Source organism: Mercenaria mercenaria, chromosome 13 (genome assembly GCF_021730395.1).
Source record: "Mercenaria mercenaria strain notata chromosome 13, MADL_Memer_1, whole genome shotgun sequence".
In the NCBI taxonomy this organism is placed as follows: domain Eukaryota; kingdom Metazoa; phylum Mollusca; class Bivalvia; order Venerida; family Veneridae; genus Mercenaria; species Mercenaria mercenaria.
Window position 1 is genome coordinate 23,155,782 of NC_069373.1, and position 21,014 is coordinate 23,176,795.

At 35.5% G+C, this 21,014-nt stretch overlaps 1 protein-coding gene across 1 annotated transcript; it reads right to left on the reverse strand.

Annotated features, from left to right (window-relative positions):
• Positions 1-2,374: 2,374 nt before the first annotated feature.
• On the reverse strand, positions 2,375-20,555 carry LOC123529351 (uncharacterized). Its single transcript, XM_045309663.2, has 11 exons — positions 20,368-20,555; positions 19,768-20,031; positions 18,649-18,755; positions 16,497-16,593; positions 15,193-15,294; positions 13,448-13,591; positions 8,272-8,520; positions 8,061-8,085; positions 7,403-7,442; positions 3,597-3,687; positions 2,375-2,883 (listed from the first exon to the last, which is right to left on the reverse strand). Exons 1-11 carry the CDS (start codon positions 20,467-20,469, stop codon positions 2,788-2,790), a joined length of 1,317 nt encoding a protein of 438 aa, XP_045165598.2. The 5' UTR covers positions 20,470-20,555; the 3' UTR covers positions 2,375-2,787.
• Between the last annotated feature and the right edge of the window lie 459 nt (positions 20,556-21,014).

A 21,014-nucleotide genomic window follows, 5' to 3' on the forward strand; every position in this document is an offset into this window, starting at 1 on the left:
TTTTATATTGGTCAGTTTGCAGGTCTTGCCACAAGGTTTGTTGAGTTTTAGAATAAACCAAATTGGGTCATTTAAGTGGGCTGTAGGACCAAACAAATTGTTCATTAAGGTTTTCAGTTTGACGGTGAAGGTCATGTCGGGGTTAACGTCATTTGTAGGTCTTGCCACAAAGACTGTTGTATGTTTGTCAGGAAGAGCGGGAAGAAAATTATGAAAAACAAATGTTGCATTTAAGGTTCTAAGTGTGCAGATCAATATCATATAATGGTCAAAGTCATCGAAATGTAGGTCAGTTTGTAGGTCTTGCCACAAGGATTGTTGATTGCAAGTGTGAACTAACTCGGGTCATTATCCACAAACAGTATATTCGGAAACATTACACGTGACTGTCCGCAAATTTCAGTCATTTGGAAACAGTACAAGTCACTTTTCACAAAAAAATACATTTTGGAAACAGTACACGTCACTTTTCACAAAAACAGTCATTTGGAAACAGTAGAAGTCGGTTTTCACAAAAATACATTTTGGAAACAGTACACGTCGCTTTTCACAAACAGTCATTTGGAAACAATACACGTCACTTTTCACAATCAGTACATTTGGAAACAGTACACGTCACTGTCCGCAAATAGTACATTTGGAAACATTACACGTCAATGTCCACAAATATTTGGAAACAGAACACGTCACTTTTCATAGTCATTTGGAAACAGTACACGTCACTTTTCACAGTCATTTGGAAACAGTACACGTCACATTTCACAAACAGTCATTTGGAAACAGTACAAGTCACTTTTCATAAAAATACATTTTGGAAACAGTACACTGCGTCACTTTTCACAAACAGTTATTTGGAAACAGAAGAAGTCGGTTTTCACAAAAAAAATCATTTTGGAAACAGTACACGTCACTTTTCACAAACAGTCATATGGAAACAGTACAAGTCACTTTTCACAAAAAAAAAGACAAACACATTTTGGAAACAGTACACGTCACTTTTCACAAACAGTCATTTGGAAACAGTACACGTCATTTTTCACAAACAGTCATTTGGAAACAATAGTTCTAAGTCGGTTATTTCGTCAAAATTGTTGAAATATTTAGATATTTGAAAAGGTACAATAAATCAAAAACACTTTTTGCGTACGCTCTAACTGGTACTTAATCTTGTTACTTTTATTACCTCTTATGGCAAATAATCTAGAAACCATCTTAGGTTACATACTACCAATTCAGCTCCTTCTTTATTTCATATAAATAATGAAATATTGAGACCTTATTTTCAGTACTTTAGAGCATTTCATTGGTATGAAAACCATATATGGTCATTTAGTATGACATGTCTTCTTATCAAAAATAGAAAAAAATATTGACATGTTATGTTACATATAAGAAAAATAATTTGTTCTGAAAAATATCGCCCTCTAAAATGCTCCCATGAAAATAACCGTTTAGCAATTACGCGTATGTAGACATTTTCTCAAAGAATAAAACTAATACCTGCAAATTCACAATGAAAATTATCTAGATCTTTTCTCAATAAAATAAGCAATAAAACTAAGCCATAAATATAACTGGACTATCCTCGTATGACTCATTATGCCAGATTTATCAACACCATGGAACTACATTTTGGACTACTTCCTGTTTGGTGTTATCAGTCCTACTAGGGGGTTATAAAATGTAATAATGGGGGCTGATAGCGGGTATTTTAAACCTTTATGACTTGCACCTTTATGACACTGTACAAAATAAACATGTGTTGTTGAAAGAAAGGAGACATTGCAGCAATAAAATAAAAGTACATAAAATAAAATGATAATAATGTTTTATTTAAACAAAATATGCTTCTTATTGAAAACAAGGTCTATGCCCCCCCCCCCCCCCCCCCCCCCCCCCCCACTTCTAAATTTCGATGATGGACGTAAATTTACGGAAGATAACGATCAAAGCTACAAGAGAGCATTCGCGTTGAGTATAGATAGTTCGATTGAAGATTTTTATCTTTAGCTCTTGTGGCCCTGCGGACGATTTAAACAATTATGGAAAAAATATCCAAAGAACACCAATATAAATAAAATTTTATCAGCTTCCACCAAGATCGCCGTGACGTCACGCGTTAACATATGTTTATCTGGTGGTGGGCAAAACAAATGTTTTTAAATCGTTTGCATATGGGATCGGAATTCTTAATTTTTAATAACTTTTTTGCTCATTTATGGATATTCAAAATTCAAAAAGATTTGAAATACTTACAATTTTCATGTTGTCGTATTCAAATATCTTTTTTCAGTGAATAACCGTTTTAAATGACATAGGCCTAATTTTAAAAGCGGCATAGTGATGTTAAAAACTTTTGGAAAAACACTGTAAGTTAAGCGTTCATAATTAATTCATTTTATTTCGGAATAACAATTAAATGTAATTAATAAATTGCTTGTTTTATAACCTTTTCAAAAAAATCATTGATTTAATTTGTGTTTTAACAAATAGACCGTTAGGAAAACATCATTTTTTTCCAAAAATACAAGGACGATCGGCTTTTGCCCACCCGATCACTGTCAGTTCTAAAGATAGAAAATACACCGGATTTGTAGACAAACACGATCTCTCTTTTCCCTGAATGGATGTACGTAACGGATGTACGTACGACAGAGGACCGCAACAGGTAACTTGCACAAGAATTCTTGTAAAAATGTACGAACAATCACAACCATCTACTAATGCACATGTATGCTAGTTTCTACCAATCGTAAAACATATAAAATGAATTAATATGGTTTCAGTCTAAGATCGGAGATTGAATGTAAAGTTCTTGTAATGAAGCAACTGCACCCCACACAGTCCATATTTCTCATGCCCGAGTATACGAATCAGCGTTTCCTGAAATAAAAAAAAAGTAATGATCAAAACATTATGTCTGAAGAAAACCTCTTGTGTTTGTAGTCCTACATATGAATTAGAATGGAAAATTTAGATACAATTAATATGACGTCCGTTGTTTCACTATTCTGTGTGTATCCCGATATCGAAAAGGCTCCAAGCTCAACCAAAAATTGATATTGTAAGGACTACGTATAAATTCACCAACAATGTCAGATCCCGGCAAGATGAAAAGATGCGGTTATCGCATGAAATTGGTTACGTATAATGCTTTTAATCAGTAAATATATATTACTCACAGCCATACTAAGACACGTCAATGCGTTAAAAGAACACATTGAAAGGTCTCAAGACACGACACTATTCGCACAATTTCGTGTAGCTTGCTTCGTTTAAAGGTGAATCTCAAATACAAATATATCATTTCCAATTTAAGACAGTATTTTTTTTTTTTTGCTAAAACCAAAACATCGAAAACAGGAGTACTAGTATGTTCTTTTCAGCGCAACATGCCAAATTTGAGAGGCTTAAGAGTAAAGTGTGTGTTTAAAGGAAGACAGGTTCGTCATTACGGTTTCGAGCCATGCTATGGCAGTCAAACTGTCATCCATCCGAAGAAGCCATTTAGTTGTGTTAGCGAAAGGTTGGTGGTTTTACAAGGACGCCTCTTTTTCGTTATGACAAAGTGAAGTATGGACAAAATTATAGTTTACCTCTATTTCATCCTCACTGTGACTTTTATCCAGGGCCTCGCAGGCACGCTTGAACAAGCTCATGTTGTTGTCCAAACAGTGAAGACAATATCTGAAATGGGATCAAGCATTAAAGTTACAACATCTTGTGCAAGGTCAAAACCCAAAGCATCCTGTTGGTTTTGACCATAATGCGTCCAGAAGACACGTATTTTCGGTTTACTTAATATGGCAAGCCAAATGTTGCTATATTGTAAACGTGAAGTATCACATTTTTGGGAAGCGTAGCCTTCCTTTCTTCATACATACGCTATAAAAGTAGTTCAGTACTTCTATGAAATTCAAGGGTCTGAATGTAAACAGATCGATACCATTTATTTAGCATATGCAATAAATGTGAACACTTATGGTTTGTAAATAAAAAATATAGCAAGGATTATAAGTTCTTGTAAAGAACATTGCCTACGCGTTGTACTACTTTACGACGTAAATATATATCACATGACCAAGACCAAGAACACATGGTTCCGGTTCAGCGCTACCTTTCTCCATGCATGCGCCGTAAAAGTAGTTCAATACTTACGAGAAATTGAAATATTTGAGAGTAAACAGATCGATGCAATTTATTATGGATATGCAATAAATGTGAACACTTTATTTTAATTTCTAAATTAAAAAACGTGGTTTTGATCGGATACACTTCTAAATTTTATAAATGTATTATTTTTTGTCTACGCATTGAACTACTTTAATTATGTGGTAAATATTTGTCATGTGACCAAGGCGAATGACACACGGAAAACTATATCAATTAATCTGTTAAAATACAAGTCGTCGGTAGCACCAATCTTTATAACCTGAAAATAACGGATATATATTTTTATGATGTATTTGCAAAAGTTAGTAGTCACTTATAATTAAAAATGCCATTCGGACCCTTTTCTTATATATTACTGATATGATGCTAGTCTTGCCAACCCTCTTGTGGTATTTTGTTGACATGCTGCTAGTCTGGCCCAATTATTTTCAAGTGCACACAGAGTACTATTAAGTGAATTAGTTGGATTTCTTGACATGTAGAAAATATTGGGCCTTCAACATACTGAGTTTTTAATCTCACTTTGTTTTCTTGTAAGATTTTTAAAAATGTGTTACATAGTTTTGTAAGATCTTTAAAAATTTGTTACACAGGTTTGTAAGATTTTTAAAAATTTGTTACACAGTCTAGAAAATAAATATTTTAACATTTTCTCTGTTTGTTCTCTTGGTTAATATATTGACATCTCAATTTGGAAGATCCTGCCATGACTGTCGAACATGCTTTCAGTCTAGTCTGTTTGATTCTCTTAGAACTTTGCCAAAGACATAAACAACCCCTTTTGATTTTTGTGTCGAGGTCAAAGCGACCTTTAAGGCCTTCGTCTGCTTTTACTGATGATCAGACTTCATACATACAGACATTGGTTCCCTATTAGATCTGGAGTCAAGTCAAATATTATGATTTGAGAAACCTTTACTGACTTTGGTCTGGATGTGGATTACTTTTGGGTTCAATGAGTTAAAAAAAACCTGGAAGCATTTAGTGGAATATTGCAAAATGATGGAATCTTTTCTTGCCTGGCTTCTCGATTAAAATGCAGACGGGTTCAGCTACGCTTCCCTACAGTCCTTTTAGGGCTTTGATTTGTTACATGTTCTCGTTAATACTCGTTTCACCTTCTTACTTTCAAGCACCTTCTTTTACATTTTATATTTAATTTATATTTTGACATCTAATTGTGCTTTATTATACCTTTCTGGAACAAGAACGTTTAAATTAGAATGTGAAGACTCATTTTCGTTCTACAAAGGTTTTACATAATTATTGTTCATTTAGAACACCACGCCTCGCCTCGTTTGCATCTTCCTTCGCATCTTCACAGTGATTTTTATTCTATATAAGTACGAACGGAGAGCACTTAACTAATACGAATGTAAAAGGATCATCGATTTGAATATTGCCAATGAGGAATATCTACAAGAATATAAACATTTAACAATAGGTAATGACATTCATACAATTCAGCAAGGACTGGTCTGCCATAATCCGTATTTGTAGTGCAATGTAGTATTATGGAGCTTGAATCAAAGAAGAAGGAGAATCTTAGTTCCTCTGGCTGTTAGCTTGGATTATCCAGGAAGGTATCTACGTTTCAGAGGCAAATAGCTTGGCAGAAAAAGAAACAGAACCTGCGTTCATATACCTATTAGCTTAGCAGAATAACATTTTTGCGATTTTAGGCTTGGCCGAACTAGAAAGAGAATCTACGTTCCTGTTTGTTAGCTTGACCGACCAGTTTATGAAGTTATCAGTGTGTCGAACATGGAATGGAATCTACGTTCTTAAGGCTATTAGCATGGCCGAACTAGGAAGGAAATCTACGAGTTTGGCAGAACTAGAAAGAGAATCTATCCTCCTGGTGCTATAAACTTGGACGAAATCTATCTACGTTCCTAAGACTATAAGCTTGGTCGAACTAGGATGGTAATCTACGTTCCTGAGACTATAAGCATGTCGAACAAGGATGGAACTCTACGTTCCAGAGGTTATAAGCTTGGTCAAGCAAGGATGGAAATCTACGTTCCTGAGGCTATAAGCTTGGTCAAACAAGGATGGAACTCTACGTCCCTGAGGCTTTAAGCTTGATCGAGCTAGGCTGGAAATCTACGTTCCTGAGACAATAAGCATGGTCGAACAAGGATGGAAATCTACGTTCCTGAGGCTTTAAGCTTGGTCGGGCTAGGATGGAAATCTACGTTCCTGAGGCTATAAGCTTCGTCGAGGTAGGCTGGAAATCTACTGAGGCATTAAGTTTGCTCAAGCCAGGATGGAAATCTACGTTCCTGAGGCTATAAGCTTGGTCGAGCTATAGGATGTAAATCTACGTTCCAGACGCTATAAGCTTGGTCGAGCTATAGGATGTAAATCTACGTTCCAGACGCTATAAGCTTGGTCGAGCTATAGGATGTAAATCTACGTTCCAGACGCTATAAGCTTGGTCGAGCTAGGCTGGAAATTTACTGAGGCATCAAGCACGGTCAAACTAGTATGGCAAGAATTAAACAACTGAAAATAGAGTTTCTGTCCTTACTACCTTAATATTCACTTAATTCAAATTATTTCAAAATAAAGGGACTTGAAAAGGTAAAGCTGGACTTCTAACGACGGTATTTTAATGGGTTCTTTGTTGCAATGGTACCATATATGAATATTATTATTAAATACAGCATATAGATGTTCCTAAAGAATATTATAATTCTTGTATACAAAGAGAGAACACAACATTCGTAAAAAATACTATGTCTGAATACACCATTATTTAAAATGTTGCAATATTTTTAAGAGCGATTTTGAGTTTTCTGTATTCATTATAGTAAACGGCTGTATACTGTAAGTTTAGTTTAGATTTTCCCTATTTTTTACCCTTGCATAAATAATGTTATCATGGTGTAATTTTCTAATAGAAATTTTGAATATAATATCATAAATTATCTCCATTTATTAAAAACCGACAACATGCATCACTTATTATGTAGGGTAGAAATCAGTGTGTATGCTGTGCACTAAATTATCTCATTTAGAAAATTAGTTGGTGACATCAGATTCTGCTCGGTATAATATTGAAGAAAAAGTAGACGCAGATAAACCATTTTCCCTTAAATACTTAAAGCTATCGGGAAAACTATCTGAAATAGTAAAAGGGAAAAATTCGTATTGAAAACAATTACATTTGTATTCACTATTTTATGCGAACATTTATTTCGGTTGCGATGTAAACTATACTTACACTTTCAGCATTTCCACTTGTCTTTCCAGTACTGAATGACCTGAAGACAATCAAATTAAAATGTTGACCAAGTACTATCGGACAAACATAACAAAGTAATTTTTGTTGTTTTTAATTTACCTAAGAAATATTGCCCAGTTACACTGGTTTGGGTAACTGGGGTAACTTGCAAGAGTCAACCGACACATTTTGCAATTTGTCAGTAATAGAAAAGACTTAAGTACGATATATTTTATGGTAATAAACCAATTGTTTTTGGTTACTATATCATTTTATTATACCTCATGTAAAACACCTAATGTAGAGTCCATATCTCTCAAAATGTATTAATTTTAATGTCTCTCATGCAGATCCGCGTTTTCGAATAATCCCCAGGTAATAATTTTAATAACACATGCGCAGAGGTTTCCTTTGCGCTTCGCACTCAATAGTTGCTTCAGTATAATAAAATAAATAACACATGTCGGATATTGTCAACCCTAAAATTGTATTAATACCCTCGCCGATTACTACAGTTTTCGGGTGGACAATATCAATAACACCCTCACTTCCACGTGTTATTTAAATAATAGTGCTTACTCAGCAAGTTGCCTGAGTAGTAAACTTATCATGCTAGGAGATATGAAACAGAATTAATAACAAGATAAAACTAGCTTACCTTGAATTTGCGTTTGATCATGACCCTAGACATGAAAAACAAAACAACACTTTATAATTCCACATCATATTAAAAATACTAGCTTGTCTTGCATTTTACAAATTCAAACTAAGTAACAAGTATTTTGAAAGTAAATAAGCGCGAAGAAAATGTTTACGAATCATATACCGATATATGAGCAACTGATATTCTGAGAGAATATATAGCATACCATATCAGCCAGCGTCCTCTTGACAAGATGCATGACGGGATTATCTTCATATTCGTCATCTGTCTGCATATTTGGTCTGCCATTATCAACTTCACCACTGGTTTTCAGCATCTTTGCCGCTCCACCACCCAATGTTCTCTGACCATCAGGATGATAAAGCTGAGTCAGGGTACCAAGAATGGTTTTCATGCCATCATCCTCCTTGTCCTCGTCGTCAACATCATCCAAGTTACTTTTCCTTCGGGAAGGCTGTAAAATAGTACACTCCTGAAACCGTCGCCTCAGCGCGAAGCTAATGTATTTGCGCCTTTAACTATATGCAGTTCAATATGAAGTGACAGACGTTACAGTATAGATCATGTCTAAACTGTAAAATGTGACAACATCTCAACGACAATTGTCGTAGTATCGCTCCATGTGAGCTCTTTGATTCAATTTTCATGTGTAACAAAATATTGACTCATTGTTTTTCTATTTTTGAAAAGAGATATACTTGGATGATTAAACAAGCTAATTAGAGGTGGCGGTGTGTGTGTGTGTGTGGGAGGGTGTATGTGTGTGTGTGTGTGGGGGGGGGGGGGGGGGGGATATCTAATAAAGCCTGTTAATGACTGCATCGTTGACTTTTGAAATGTAAAACAGACAGAGGTGTCTATCATTTTTATAAGACTCCTTATATAATTCGCCGGTCCATAGTTTGTGCTATATGACGGGTCTATTTTTTGTTGGATTTAAAGGCACTGACCTCCAGATCATACGACAAAAAAAGAGAGAAATATTTTAGATATCAGAACAGTATTGCTATATTTCTTAAGAAGGCATTGAAACTTACTTACTGATATATTATAAGTTATGTAAACACATAAGAATTAGTTGTTTTTACTATTTTTTTTTTAAATTCAGAATTAAATAGTGTTTGTAACAGGGTATTGGAGGTAAACCGCCTTAATTATAAAGTAATTCCTCTGTCGTATAGCGGTAAAAACCGCAGGAAAATGTTTACTGGACCCGGATTCGATTCTCAACTTGGGCATTTTTTTTTCTTGACTTTGCATTTTTAAGACAGTTCAGAAACAAAAAAAAAAAATAATAAAAAAATAAAGAAAGATCATTTTTAGCCAAAATCTGGAGACCAGTTCCTTTAACGTCGCACCGACACAAGCATAGGTCATATGGGACTGTCCGGATTTTCATGGTGAAGGAAACCACCAGGTGAAATTAAAGGCATAAACACACTAAATAGCTGTTTTTTCTTTATTCTATATAAAACTGACATCCAGTGGCTGCAGCACACGTCAACACAACCCACTTTAAATGTCTGTAACTTACTTTTTCTTGAAGAATATTGTCAGTGCTGAACCAAAAGAAAAGTGGGGGCCATGTTTGATGCAATTTTTTTTTATTTCTGTCAAACAAACAGACTGAAAAATCAGCTCGAAAATGAGACCCCGAAGTATGACCTATGTTTCCATGATAAATTCTGTAATGTTATTATTTCATTGTGAAAATGCTACCTAAATGCCAAGCAGAGATCTGTCGTGTGATTTCAGCAAAACAGTGCAATGAAATAAGGAAAATGGCTCAGAACTATTTGAATCCGTCATTATGCCATTTTCCTATTTAGTGTCTGTATATCCAAAATATTTGCCTTCGGTCCTTCGAATCTCGGGCAATGGCTCTGACAAGTCATTCAATATGCGTAAACTACAAATCAAAGGGATGTGATAAAAGTTGTTGTTTTTTTTGGCTATTTTAAAAACATAAATGTTGACTACCGGAATATGAATTATTGATCCAGATCCATCCTCTTTGAAAGTTACATTGCAAACAATCCTTAAATAATCCTCCGTTAAAACCGGCGTTCAAACCACTAAAACTAGATTGACCAAACATTCCACGTAAGAAGACTTGGAGGTGGAGAAACGTCATTCAAATGCTTATGCTGATTTTAAAGTGGAAATAGTTCGAGCTGCTGTCGGAGAATCGTCATACAAATACTTATGGTTTGTTTTAAATGGAAACAGTTCGAGCTGCTGTCGGAGAATATCATTAAAATACTTATGGTTTGTTTAAAATGGAAACAGTTTGAGCTGCTGTCGGAGAACCGTCATCCAAATACATGTACTCAGTTTTGTTTAAAGTGGAAACAGTCTGAGCTGCAGTCGGAGAACCGTCATCAAATGATTATGTTGTTTAAGTGAACGTTTGAGTTGTGAGAACGTATTAATACTTGGTTGTTAAACGGAAAAAGTCGCCTGCTGGTGGAGAACCGTCATACGATACTTATGTTGTTGTTTTTAAGTGAAAACAGTTCGAGCTGCTGGTGGAGAACCGTCATACAATACTTATGTTGTTGTTTTTAAGTGTAAACAGTTCGAGCTGCTGGTGGAGAACCGTCATACAATACTTACGGTTTGTTTAATGTGGAAACAGTTCAAGCTGCTGTCGGAGAATATCATTCAAATATACTTATGGTTCGTTTAAAATGGAAACAGTTCAAGCTACTGTCGGTGAATCGTCATCCAAATACTTATTGTTTGTTTAAAATGGAAACAGTTCGAGCTGCTGTCGGAGAACCGTCATCCAAATACTTATGATGTTGTTTAAATAGAAACAGTTCGAGCTGCAGTCGGAAACCGTCATACAAATACTTATGACTTGTTTAAAAATGAAAAATCGACTGCTGTCGAGAATATCATCAAATAGTATGGTTTGTTTAAATGGAAACAGTTCGAGCTGCTGTCGGAAATGTCATACAAAAAACTTATGTTTTTTTTAAATGGAACCAGTTCGAGCTGCTGATGGAGAACCGTCATCCTAATACTTACAGTTTGTTTAAAGTGGAAACAGTTCGAGCTGCTGTCGGAGAACGTCATACAATACTTATGGTTTCGTTTAAAATTGAAACAGTTCGAATGCTGGTGAGAACCGTCATACAAATAATACTTATGTTTTGTTTAAAGTGGAAACAGTCTGAGCTGCTATCGGAGAACCGTCATTCTAATACTTATGGTTTGTTTAAAACGGAAAAAAGTCGACCTGCTGGTGGAGAACCGTCATACAATACTTATTTGTTTGTTTTAAGTGTAAACAGTTCGAGATGCTGTGGAAAACCGTCCATACATATATAGTTTGTTTAAAGTGGAAACAGTTCAAGCTGCTGTCGGAGAAATCATTCAATAACTTATGGTTCGTTTAAAATGGAAACAGTTCAGCACTGCGGTGAATCGTCATACAAATGCTTATTGTTTGTTTAAAATGGAAACGGTTCGAGCTGCTGTCGGAGAACCGTCATCCAAATACTTATGATTTGTTTGAAATAGAAACAGTTCGAGTTGCAGTCGGAAAATCGTCATACAAATACTTATGGCTTGTTTAAAATAGAAAGAAATCGAACTGCTGTCGGAGAATATTATTCAAATACTTATGGTTTGTTTAAAATGGAAACAGTTCGAGCTGCAGTCGGAAAATCGTCATACAAATACTTATGGCTTGTTTAAAATAGAGAGAAATCGAACTGCTGTCGGAGAATATCATTCAAATACTTATGGTTTGTTTAAAATGGAAACTGTTCGAGCTGCTGTTGGAGAACTGTCATACAAAAACTTATGGTTTCTTTAAAATAGAACCAGTTCGAGCTGCTCATGGAGAACCGTCATTCTAATACTTATAGTTTGTTTAAAGTGGAAACAGTTCGAGCTGCTGTCGGAGAACCGTCATACAAGTACTTATGGTTTGTTTAAAATGGAAACAGTTCGAAATGCTGGTGGAGAACCGTCATACAAATACATGTACTTATGTTTTGTTTAAAGTGGAAACAGTCTGAGCTGCAGTCGGAGAACCGTCATCCAAACACATGCATTTATGCTTTGTTTAAAGTGGAAACAGTTTGAGCTGTTGTCGGAGAAGCGTCATTCTAATACTTATGGTTTGTTTAATACGGAAAAAGTCGCCCTGCTGGTGGAAACTGTCATACAATACTTACAGGTTTTCTAAAGTGGAAACAGTTCAGTTCGAGCTGCTGATGGAGAACAGTCATTCTAATACTTATGGTTTGTTTAAAGTGTAAACAGTTCGAGCTGCTGGTGGAGAACCGGCATACAATACTTACGGTTTGTTTAAAGTGGAAACAGTTCGAGCCGCTGTCAGAGAATATCATTCAAATACTTATGGCTTGTTTAGAATAAAAACAGTTCGAGCTGCTGTCGGAGAATCGTCATACAAATACTTATGGTTTGTTTAAAATGGAAACAGTTCGAGCTGCTGTCGGAGAACCGTCATACAAATACTTATGGTTTGTTTAAAATGGAAACAGTTCGAGCTGCTGTCAGAGAACCGTCATCCAAATACATGTACTTATGGTTTGTTTAAAATGGAAACAGTTCGAGCTGCTGTCGGAGAACCGTCATACAAATACTTATGGTTTGTTTAAAATGGAAACAGTTCGAGCTGCTGTCAGAGAACCGTCATCCAAATACATGTACTTATGGTTTGTTTAAAATGGAAACAGTTCGAGCTGCTGTCAGAGAACCGTCATCCAAATACATGTACTTATGGTTTGTTTGAAATGGAAACAGTTCGAGCTGCAGTCGGAAAATCGTCATACAAATACTTATGGTTTGTTTAAAATAGAAATAAATCGAGCTGCTGTCGGAGAATATCATTCAAATACTTATGGTTTGTTTAAAATGGAAACAGTTCGAGCTGCTGTCGGAGAATATCATTCAAAAACTTATAGTTTGATTAAAATGGAAACAGTTCGAGTTGCTGTCGGAGAACTGTCATACAAAAACTTATGGGTTCTTTAAATTGGAAACAGTTCGAGCTGCTCATGGAGAACCGTCATTCTAATACTTATGGTATGTTTAAAGTGGAAACAGTTCGAGCTGCTGATGGAGAATCGTCATACAATACTTATGGTTTGTTTAAAATGGAAACAGTTCGAAATGCTACTAATTTCACCAGGAAACTACTAATCTGTTTCCTTCTGTCCGAGAAGCCATACCCACGTCCACTCCAAAATCCACCAACTAACTCAATATACCTCACGTTCGTCCATGTTCAAACTATGAAAACATGAACAAATTTTGATTTTCATCAAAAAGCATGATGTTTTAATTTTATGCCTCCATAACTAATTAAGTTATAAGCTAGAACTATGACGAAATTATCTTACAATAGGAGGAGGTTTCTTTGTAGTTTTGAAGATGTCATGGCGGAGTATCTGTGCCGCTGATGGACGTTGTTGAGGGTCTTTGTTTATCATCAGCGTTAATAAGTCGGTAACTCCTCGGCTGTAATCCGTTGGCATCGTCGGTAACTGGAAATACACCGAACTGAGATTACTGGCAGCGACTTCTCTTATTGCCTCAACTTTTTTCAAAATCTTTATTCTAACATGACTCGATATGACTACCAAATAAACAAAGAAAATGATCAAACTATATATATATTCAGCGATAAAAACTGTCGAGATGCGATAAGAGTGCCTACTGTTTTATCCAAATATTTCAATGAATATGTAAGGGAGAAAATAATCAAGTTCTTGAAATGGTTCATCGCCTGATTTGCAATCGTTCTGATGCTCAGAGCTACCTATCCACTCGAGCTGGCGACCTCGTGGCACCCGAATTCTGATTAGTCAGGCAGAAACTACTCGAAGGCCTTGATGTCTAGTATTTGATAAACAAAATGATATATGTATAGACCTGGCATTTTTATCGACGTCATTTCGACTTATTTTACCTTTCCAGTTTAAGCTTCTTTGATCACGAACTTACTTCTTATGGTTTACAAAAAAAACTCGCAGTCAAATAAACTTAATTAAGGAAAGCATATTTTCATTTGCATTTTTGCAAAGCTAATTCACAAAATGATTTTATCCATGTAAACTTATATGTATTTCTCGTGTTTTTGTGAACAATATTGATTTTTTTCTATCGTACTAGCATTCATGAAACTTGCATATTCAGTTTCAAATCTTTATCTAGCAGTTCAAAGTTTCACACACCATTGTACACATGTATATCCGTGAAAAACATGAGCAAATTTTGAAATTTCTGACATTCCATTGACGTCAATGCTATTTTTGAAGAGAAAAAAAGATGATAAAAATCGACCTAAGTTAACAAGTTTACAGCACTTTTATGATTGTTAATTTAAAGGTCCAATACTAAGGAAAGTGAACATTTTAATTTCTTTTAAAAAGCACAGAAACTATTTCATTTTATTCGAAAATGAAAGTTGGTATGTAGAAATTCGAAATGAATCGCAGTATATGTACAATTATTTTTCTATGAAGTATGAAGAAAGTTAAAAAGCTCTGGGGGGTCATTCTGTCGATTCATTGAAATTTCAACATAATACACATACATTTCTTTGAGTTCCAAAGACCTTCTGTAAATTTTGACCTGCCAATCTTCATTATTTAGTGTCTTGCAGAAGTCTATGCACTGGCTATGAAACATATTGCCAACTCACTTTCCCTTAGTAATGGACCTTTAACTTGGTGTTATTCTATAGCACTGTATTTTTTAAATATTATTAGTATTTCATCACATATTACAATGCTGTGAGATATAAGTGTTGAATAAAATTTGGAAATGCATGTAAATATACTGGAAAGTTTGTTTTGTTAACTTTAATTTGTCATGTAATTGTAGACAACAATCGTATGTAATATTGTTGATTTTATAACTTGACATTATCGCCTGTAAATGGATACCTGAAAAAAAAACCCCACAGGAACAATGTATACTGTCTAAACTATGGTAGTCACAATAGAATTTTTTTCTACGGTAATGAGAGGGGTTTTATTTCTTGTTTACTATATGACCAAATTCTCCCTTTATATTACCCAAACAAAATAAAAACCCATACGAAGCTACTGTAAACTATATTGAAACTGATTGTATACAGTACCGTTTGGTGGACGATTTTGAACAAGATCATCTGTGGAAGTATAGCTTCCTTGTCCATGTGTGCCATCTCATACATCATAATACCCAGGGAGTAGATGTCAGTCTGCGGAGTAAAACATGCAGCATATCATTAATGGGAATAGTCAGGCTAAAAACGACCATTGGATTGAAATTTTCGAACTCTTTTTGGCAACATCGTAACACATATCTGTTTTCTGTTTAAGAAAAATCATTTCATGTAAGCTAAACTACTGTAAACGTTATTTCTCAACATGACGTAGTTTTGTAAGATGGACCCTTTTAACGTGTGCCAATTTTCCATTACATTATAATATTGTAAGTATTAAGTAAGTCATTCTTCTATAAAACCGGCATGTGCATAACGTAACAACTTAAAACATACAACATATTGGTGTAATAAATACATCCGGCCTAAAGGTTCAAACGTGAAACTTCTATATATGAATTTCACTCAGTTAAAAGAAATTTTTAAAAAGGCATCATTCATAAATCCTTTACATATATTCAATTTATATAGCCAAGAAATAAATCTTGCTACGTGCAGAAATGCACTAATAATTCAATAGTAGATACTAACTCGGCAAAACAGTTTACAGTGTCAAGCGTTTTAGTATCTAATTTCGTCTTTTGAAAGGTATAACGTTGCCCTTTTGATAAAATTACTCACTGGTTGCCATTAACATATTCATATAGAACGACCATCTGATTTTAAAATCTTTTCTTTGGCCATTTGTCAATTATATACATTACTTTATATGTGTATATTGCTTATATATTTACCGTTATGCACATTGATCAGAATATTTATCGTAAGAGATCATCTATTACATGACAACAGAAAGGGTAAGTAATATGAAAATGAGTTATACCTTATCATAAAATTTGGGACATTTTATTATGTCGCGAATACGAACCGATACATTTTATTTGGCCGTATATAATAGGTTAAGATATATATTAAAATCTGTATTCTTGAACTTCTTCTATGCGCGAAAATATCATCAAAAGTGCGACTTACCTATAGAAGGCCATTGTGAAAATCGACCGGAGGACCAAAGCTTTCAAATTGGATTTTAAAAAATCAGGCACATAACCCTATCTTTTTATTGCCTAATTTCTTTTGGAAATAAAGATGCATTGAATAATAAATGGCTTAATAAAATTATACACTTTAGAACAATATGTTTCCAACGTGCAGAACTACCTTAATAGTGAAAGTTTGTAAACTTTGTTCGTATGTAAGCTTTTGTCACCTAAACAAAAGTAATTCTTTGGACAATTTACCTTATCCGAGTACGGTATTCCAGCGAACACTTCTGGACTCATGTACATAGGTGTTCCACACTGTGTCATCGCCAAGTCGCTCGCTGACTGGAGTACCCTAAATACGACAGCAAATAACAGAACATAACCAAATGGAACACAGCAATGTCTAAATTCCAGAAGTATCCCGAGTTCTTAAGCGTGCCAGGTGTAAAGCGGGACTCTTCTTTGAATGTTAGTAACTTTAGTTCGAGGATCAGGAGCTCGAACTCACGACCCCTGGTTTCGTAGTCAGCCTGTGTTATCAGGTACCAGTGTTCTCTGAATACATCATTTCCATGAATATAAATAGTCGACGTAGAGATGGTTTTTAGCACAAATTTTCCCTTTTTGACAAGTTTGATGAACAATGCACATACATGAGACAAAACGAACATAAGTTCCACACCACCGAAATAGTAAGAATAAGTAGTAAAACGTAATACGAAGTAGCCTAAGAAATACGTGTTTTTAATTTTTGTTTAATCAAAATACCTGCCTGTGGATATTTCCTACGTGCGTGCTTTTTGCACCGACACAAGTATAATACTAATTCATCCCACAAACCTTGCAACTTCAGTTCATTTTTGTATGCGGTTCTCCTAAAGATATATGATTGGAGCGATTGGAGACGTTCATCCACAGGAGTGGATTTGTGGTCAAGTAGTGAGACGTCGGACTACCAAAGCAAGGGCTGTATGATCGAACCTCCGTCTCTTCAATTAAAATCAATAACATTCTGGAAATATCTACACACGAAGATCTGCAGGATGTAGATATTCAAGAGATATAGACACTAACCTCACGGATCTAGAGAGCCGTACATAGATCACTTGTACCTAGAGATCTCTACACTGATCACTGAGATGTGCCAATTGACCACTAAAGAGATAGAGATCTCTACAATGAACACTGAGATCTGGACACTGACCACTTAGATTCTGAGATTTCTACATTTCTCAATGAGGTCTGGATTTTGACAACTTAGATCTTAAGATCTTTATATTTTTTATTTAGGTCTGAACACTGACGACCTAGAACCTAGATCTTAAGATCTTTACATTTTTCACTGAGGTCTATGCAGTGACGATAAAGATCTGAAGATCTTTACATTTTTCATTACTGAGATCTGGGCTCTGACGACTTAGATCTGAAGATCTTTACATTTTTCAATGAGGTCTGGACTTGACGAATTAGATCTTAAGATCTTTACATTTTTCATTGAGGCCTGGGCATTGGCGAATTAGATCTTAAGATCTTTACATTTTTCACTGAAGTCTTGACACTGACGACTTAGATTTTAAGATCTTTACAATTTTCACTGAGGTCCGGACATTGACGGTTCAGGTCTTAAAGGTATATTAGACTTAAATTTCATACCTGAAAACATTAAAATAGTAGACATTGTATACACTGTTAACACAGTATACATGTGTACAGCCGCTAAAAACTGGAAGTTTTTTAACAGTTGGCTGTTACTAGATGAAATACATTGGTGAGGATTTTCTCAATTTGAAGTAAATACCTAAAGATAAAATATTTCACTGAACAATGGCCATTTGATATATTTAACAGCTTTACATTTTTCACTGAGATCTGGACTTTGACGACTTAGACCACCAGACACTGATGTCTTGACATTGACTATTTCGATTTTAAGATTGATCTTTGAGAAATGGATATTGACGGCTCAGACCGTGAGATCTGGAAAAAATGGTCATTGAGATCTGGACACTGACTAATTGGATCTAGATACTCACTTCAGAAATCTAGAGATCTTGACATTAACCGCAGATTTAGAGACATAGACATTAATATTTGGACATGCATTGTCACTAGAGACCTACAGGGCCTGATATTGAGCGGTCTATAACTCTACGGGGCATTTATATGCTCCATTGTGTCCAAAAGGGCGGATGGACCATAATTAAACTTAAACACTGACTGACTGTCCTGATATTGATTTCGAAATCCTTACAGTGAACATTGAGCTACCAAGGTATCCACCGGCATCCCATAATAACAAGCACGGGCATAAGATACATCAATGAGGTACTGGCAGACATGTTTGAGGTCACGGCTGTTGTCTTTGACTTCATTGTCTATAGAAAATATTAGGGAAAGGACAGTTTACCTAGCTATACCGAAATCGCCGAGTTTGGTGTTCCATTTAGCATCGAAGAATATGTTGGCAGCTTTCAGATCTCGGTGTATGACAGGATTTGGTAGCCCATGGAGGTACTGCAAAAAAAATATGAATCGCTTGAAACTACAAATGCCCATTCGATTTTTTTGACAATATATTTAATAATACTTATAGTAGGTTTATGAAATTTTAGTCATCTAGACAAATCTGTTGTTTAGAACATATGGAAAAGTTACAAAACACTGAATGCTGCAATATATCACAAAACTCATTTTTCAACCTCTAAAAAGTCACAATATTACTGGGTAATGTTTTACCTTTTATTCAACGTGTAAGGAGCAGATGTGTGGATACTGTTTCCCTGATCTGTGGTCAAATGTGTTTCCAACATAAAGAACTTAACTTGTTTTGTCATGATTTGCCTATCTTATAACGAAATTTGCTTTTTTTGTAAACTCTGCTGTTTAGGTAGTACAATACATAAAACGATATCATAGCATTATTCCATCTAGTTGAAATTTGTATATGTCACATAATTTTTCTAAATGGGTTAGAAATTTCATACATATACATATAGTATTATGAAATATAATTATTGACACTACTATCGAGGGGGCGTTGTATAAATACGTTATTACTGTCACGTTACATATCGCTAATAAAATGCTTATATTTGAATAATTTTGTAGCTACTTGTAGCTCAGCTAGAAGCCAATGGAAGCGATATACCGTGACTTTGGGTTACAGTCCCGGTCTGACTGCACATTCTTTTTAAACCATGTAACATTTTGCACCCAATGCGGGGCGCCAATATGGCGCTTAAAGATATAGTTCATGAGAAATTCATGCATCACAGTATTTTTTGTGTGTCCGTAAAAATTCGTCGACGATGGATCTCGATTAAGAAGAAAAGTATGTCACATTCCGATCCTGTATTCCTAGTTTAATATGAATAAGGTGTGTAAGTTGTGGTAGACCGTCAGAGCCACGAGTTCGACTTCCGGCCTACGTAGCTATACGTTTTCTCAACCTGCTACAGAGGGCGTTGGTCTACATTTATCCTCTTTAAACCAATGCTCTACTCAAATGACGGGGACAAAGTTTTACCTGAAGCGCGCTTGTTATTTGACGAATCCACTCCACCAGTCGGCGTTCTTCCATGACGGTTCCGGCATGTTCAGCAAGGTACGCTTGGAGGTCGCCATTGGGACAATATTCCGTGATGATCATCAACTTGCCTTCTTCAAGGGATGCCTCGACATATTTCAGTATGTACTCGTGTTGCAGTGACGCCAGAAGTTTAACTTCTTGAACCGTCTGCTCAATTTCTTTTGGATGTCTGCCAGCAAGTTGGCACATCTTTAAGGCTAACTGAAATATACATGTATTGATGTCATTCGGCTGATAGTCTTCGTGCATTCATACGTTCGTGTGTGCGTGCGCGTGTGTATGTTCCAGTTACTTTGCGACCTCCTACCATTAGGCTATAAATTTACTTCCTAAATGAACTCCGTATGGTCGAGATTATACTTTAAATTATTGCAGCCGGCCACATCGTTCTTCTTGAGTGATGAAGCACAAACACACGGTCTAAACGATTGGGCATTATAGTACATGAAATATGGAATATAAATTGCTTTTGAGTGACTAAATAACACATTTACTTTCGGTTTGATGACCCAGTCACCAGATGACATAGTAATATACCTGTTCCCCAGAAGACGGCTTTTCCAGCAGAAAAACTTTCCCGAAAGCACCTTCACCAATCAGTCCCTTAACTTCAAACTGTTCATCGTCACCTGTAGCCATTTTGAAATAAACAATTTTACAATAAACATAAATAGTTTATCTGCGTCGTTGCAACTACGGCAATCCACTTCCTGGTTGTATTAGTTCTTGAAATTTCGAAGCGATTATTAAAAAGATTAACAGAACATCGGTTATGATCGCCATAGCCGGGCTTTTAAGACTGCGTGGCCCTAAGCGAATGTCAACTTTTTTTCACTAAGCGGCGAAGAAGCCATCTGGCTGATTTGCGGAGAGTTTTTAGCTCGATTTTTTTTTTAAAAAAAAAATCAATGAAAACCTTGATTAGGGACAATGCATGAATATGGAAAAATGAACTAGAAAATATAATATTTCAGCATAGCATTTTTGTTAGGAGGCGTACTCTCACTACTCAGAATGATTACAGAAGGGAAACAGAAATAAACTGTTGCATGCGTTTCATCGATCGAATACAATGACACGTGTTGAATCATCGCGCCGTTTATTCAAATCGTGGCACATCAAATAAATATTTTGAATTGTAAATCCAACAGTTAACAGTTATGAAAATAAGAAACAAAATCTGA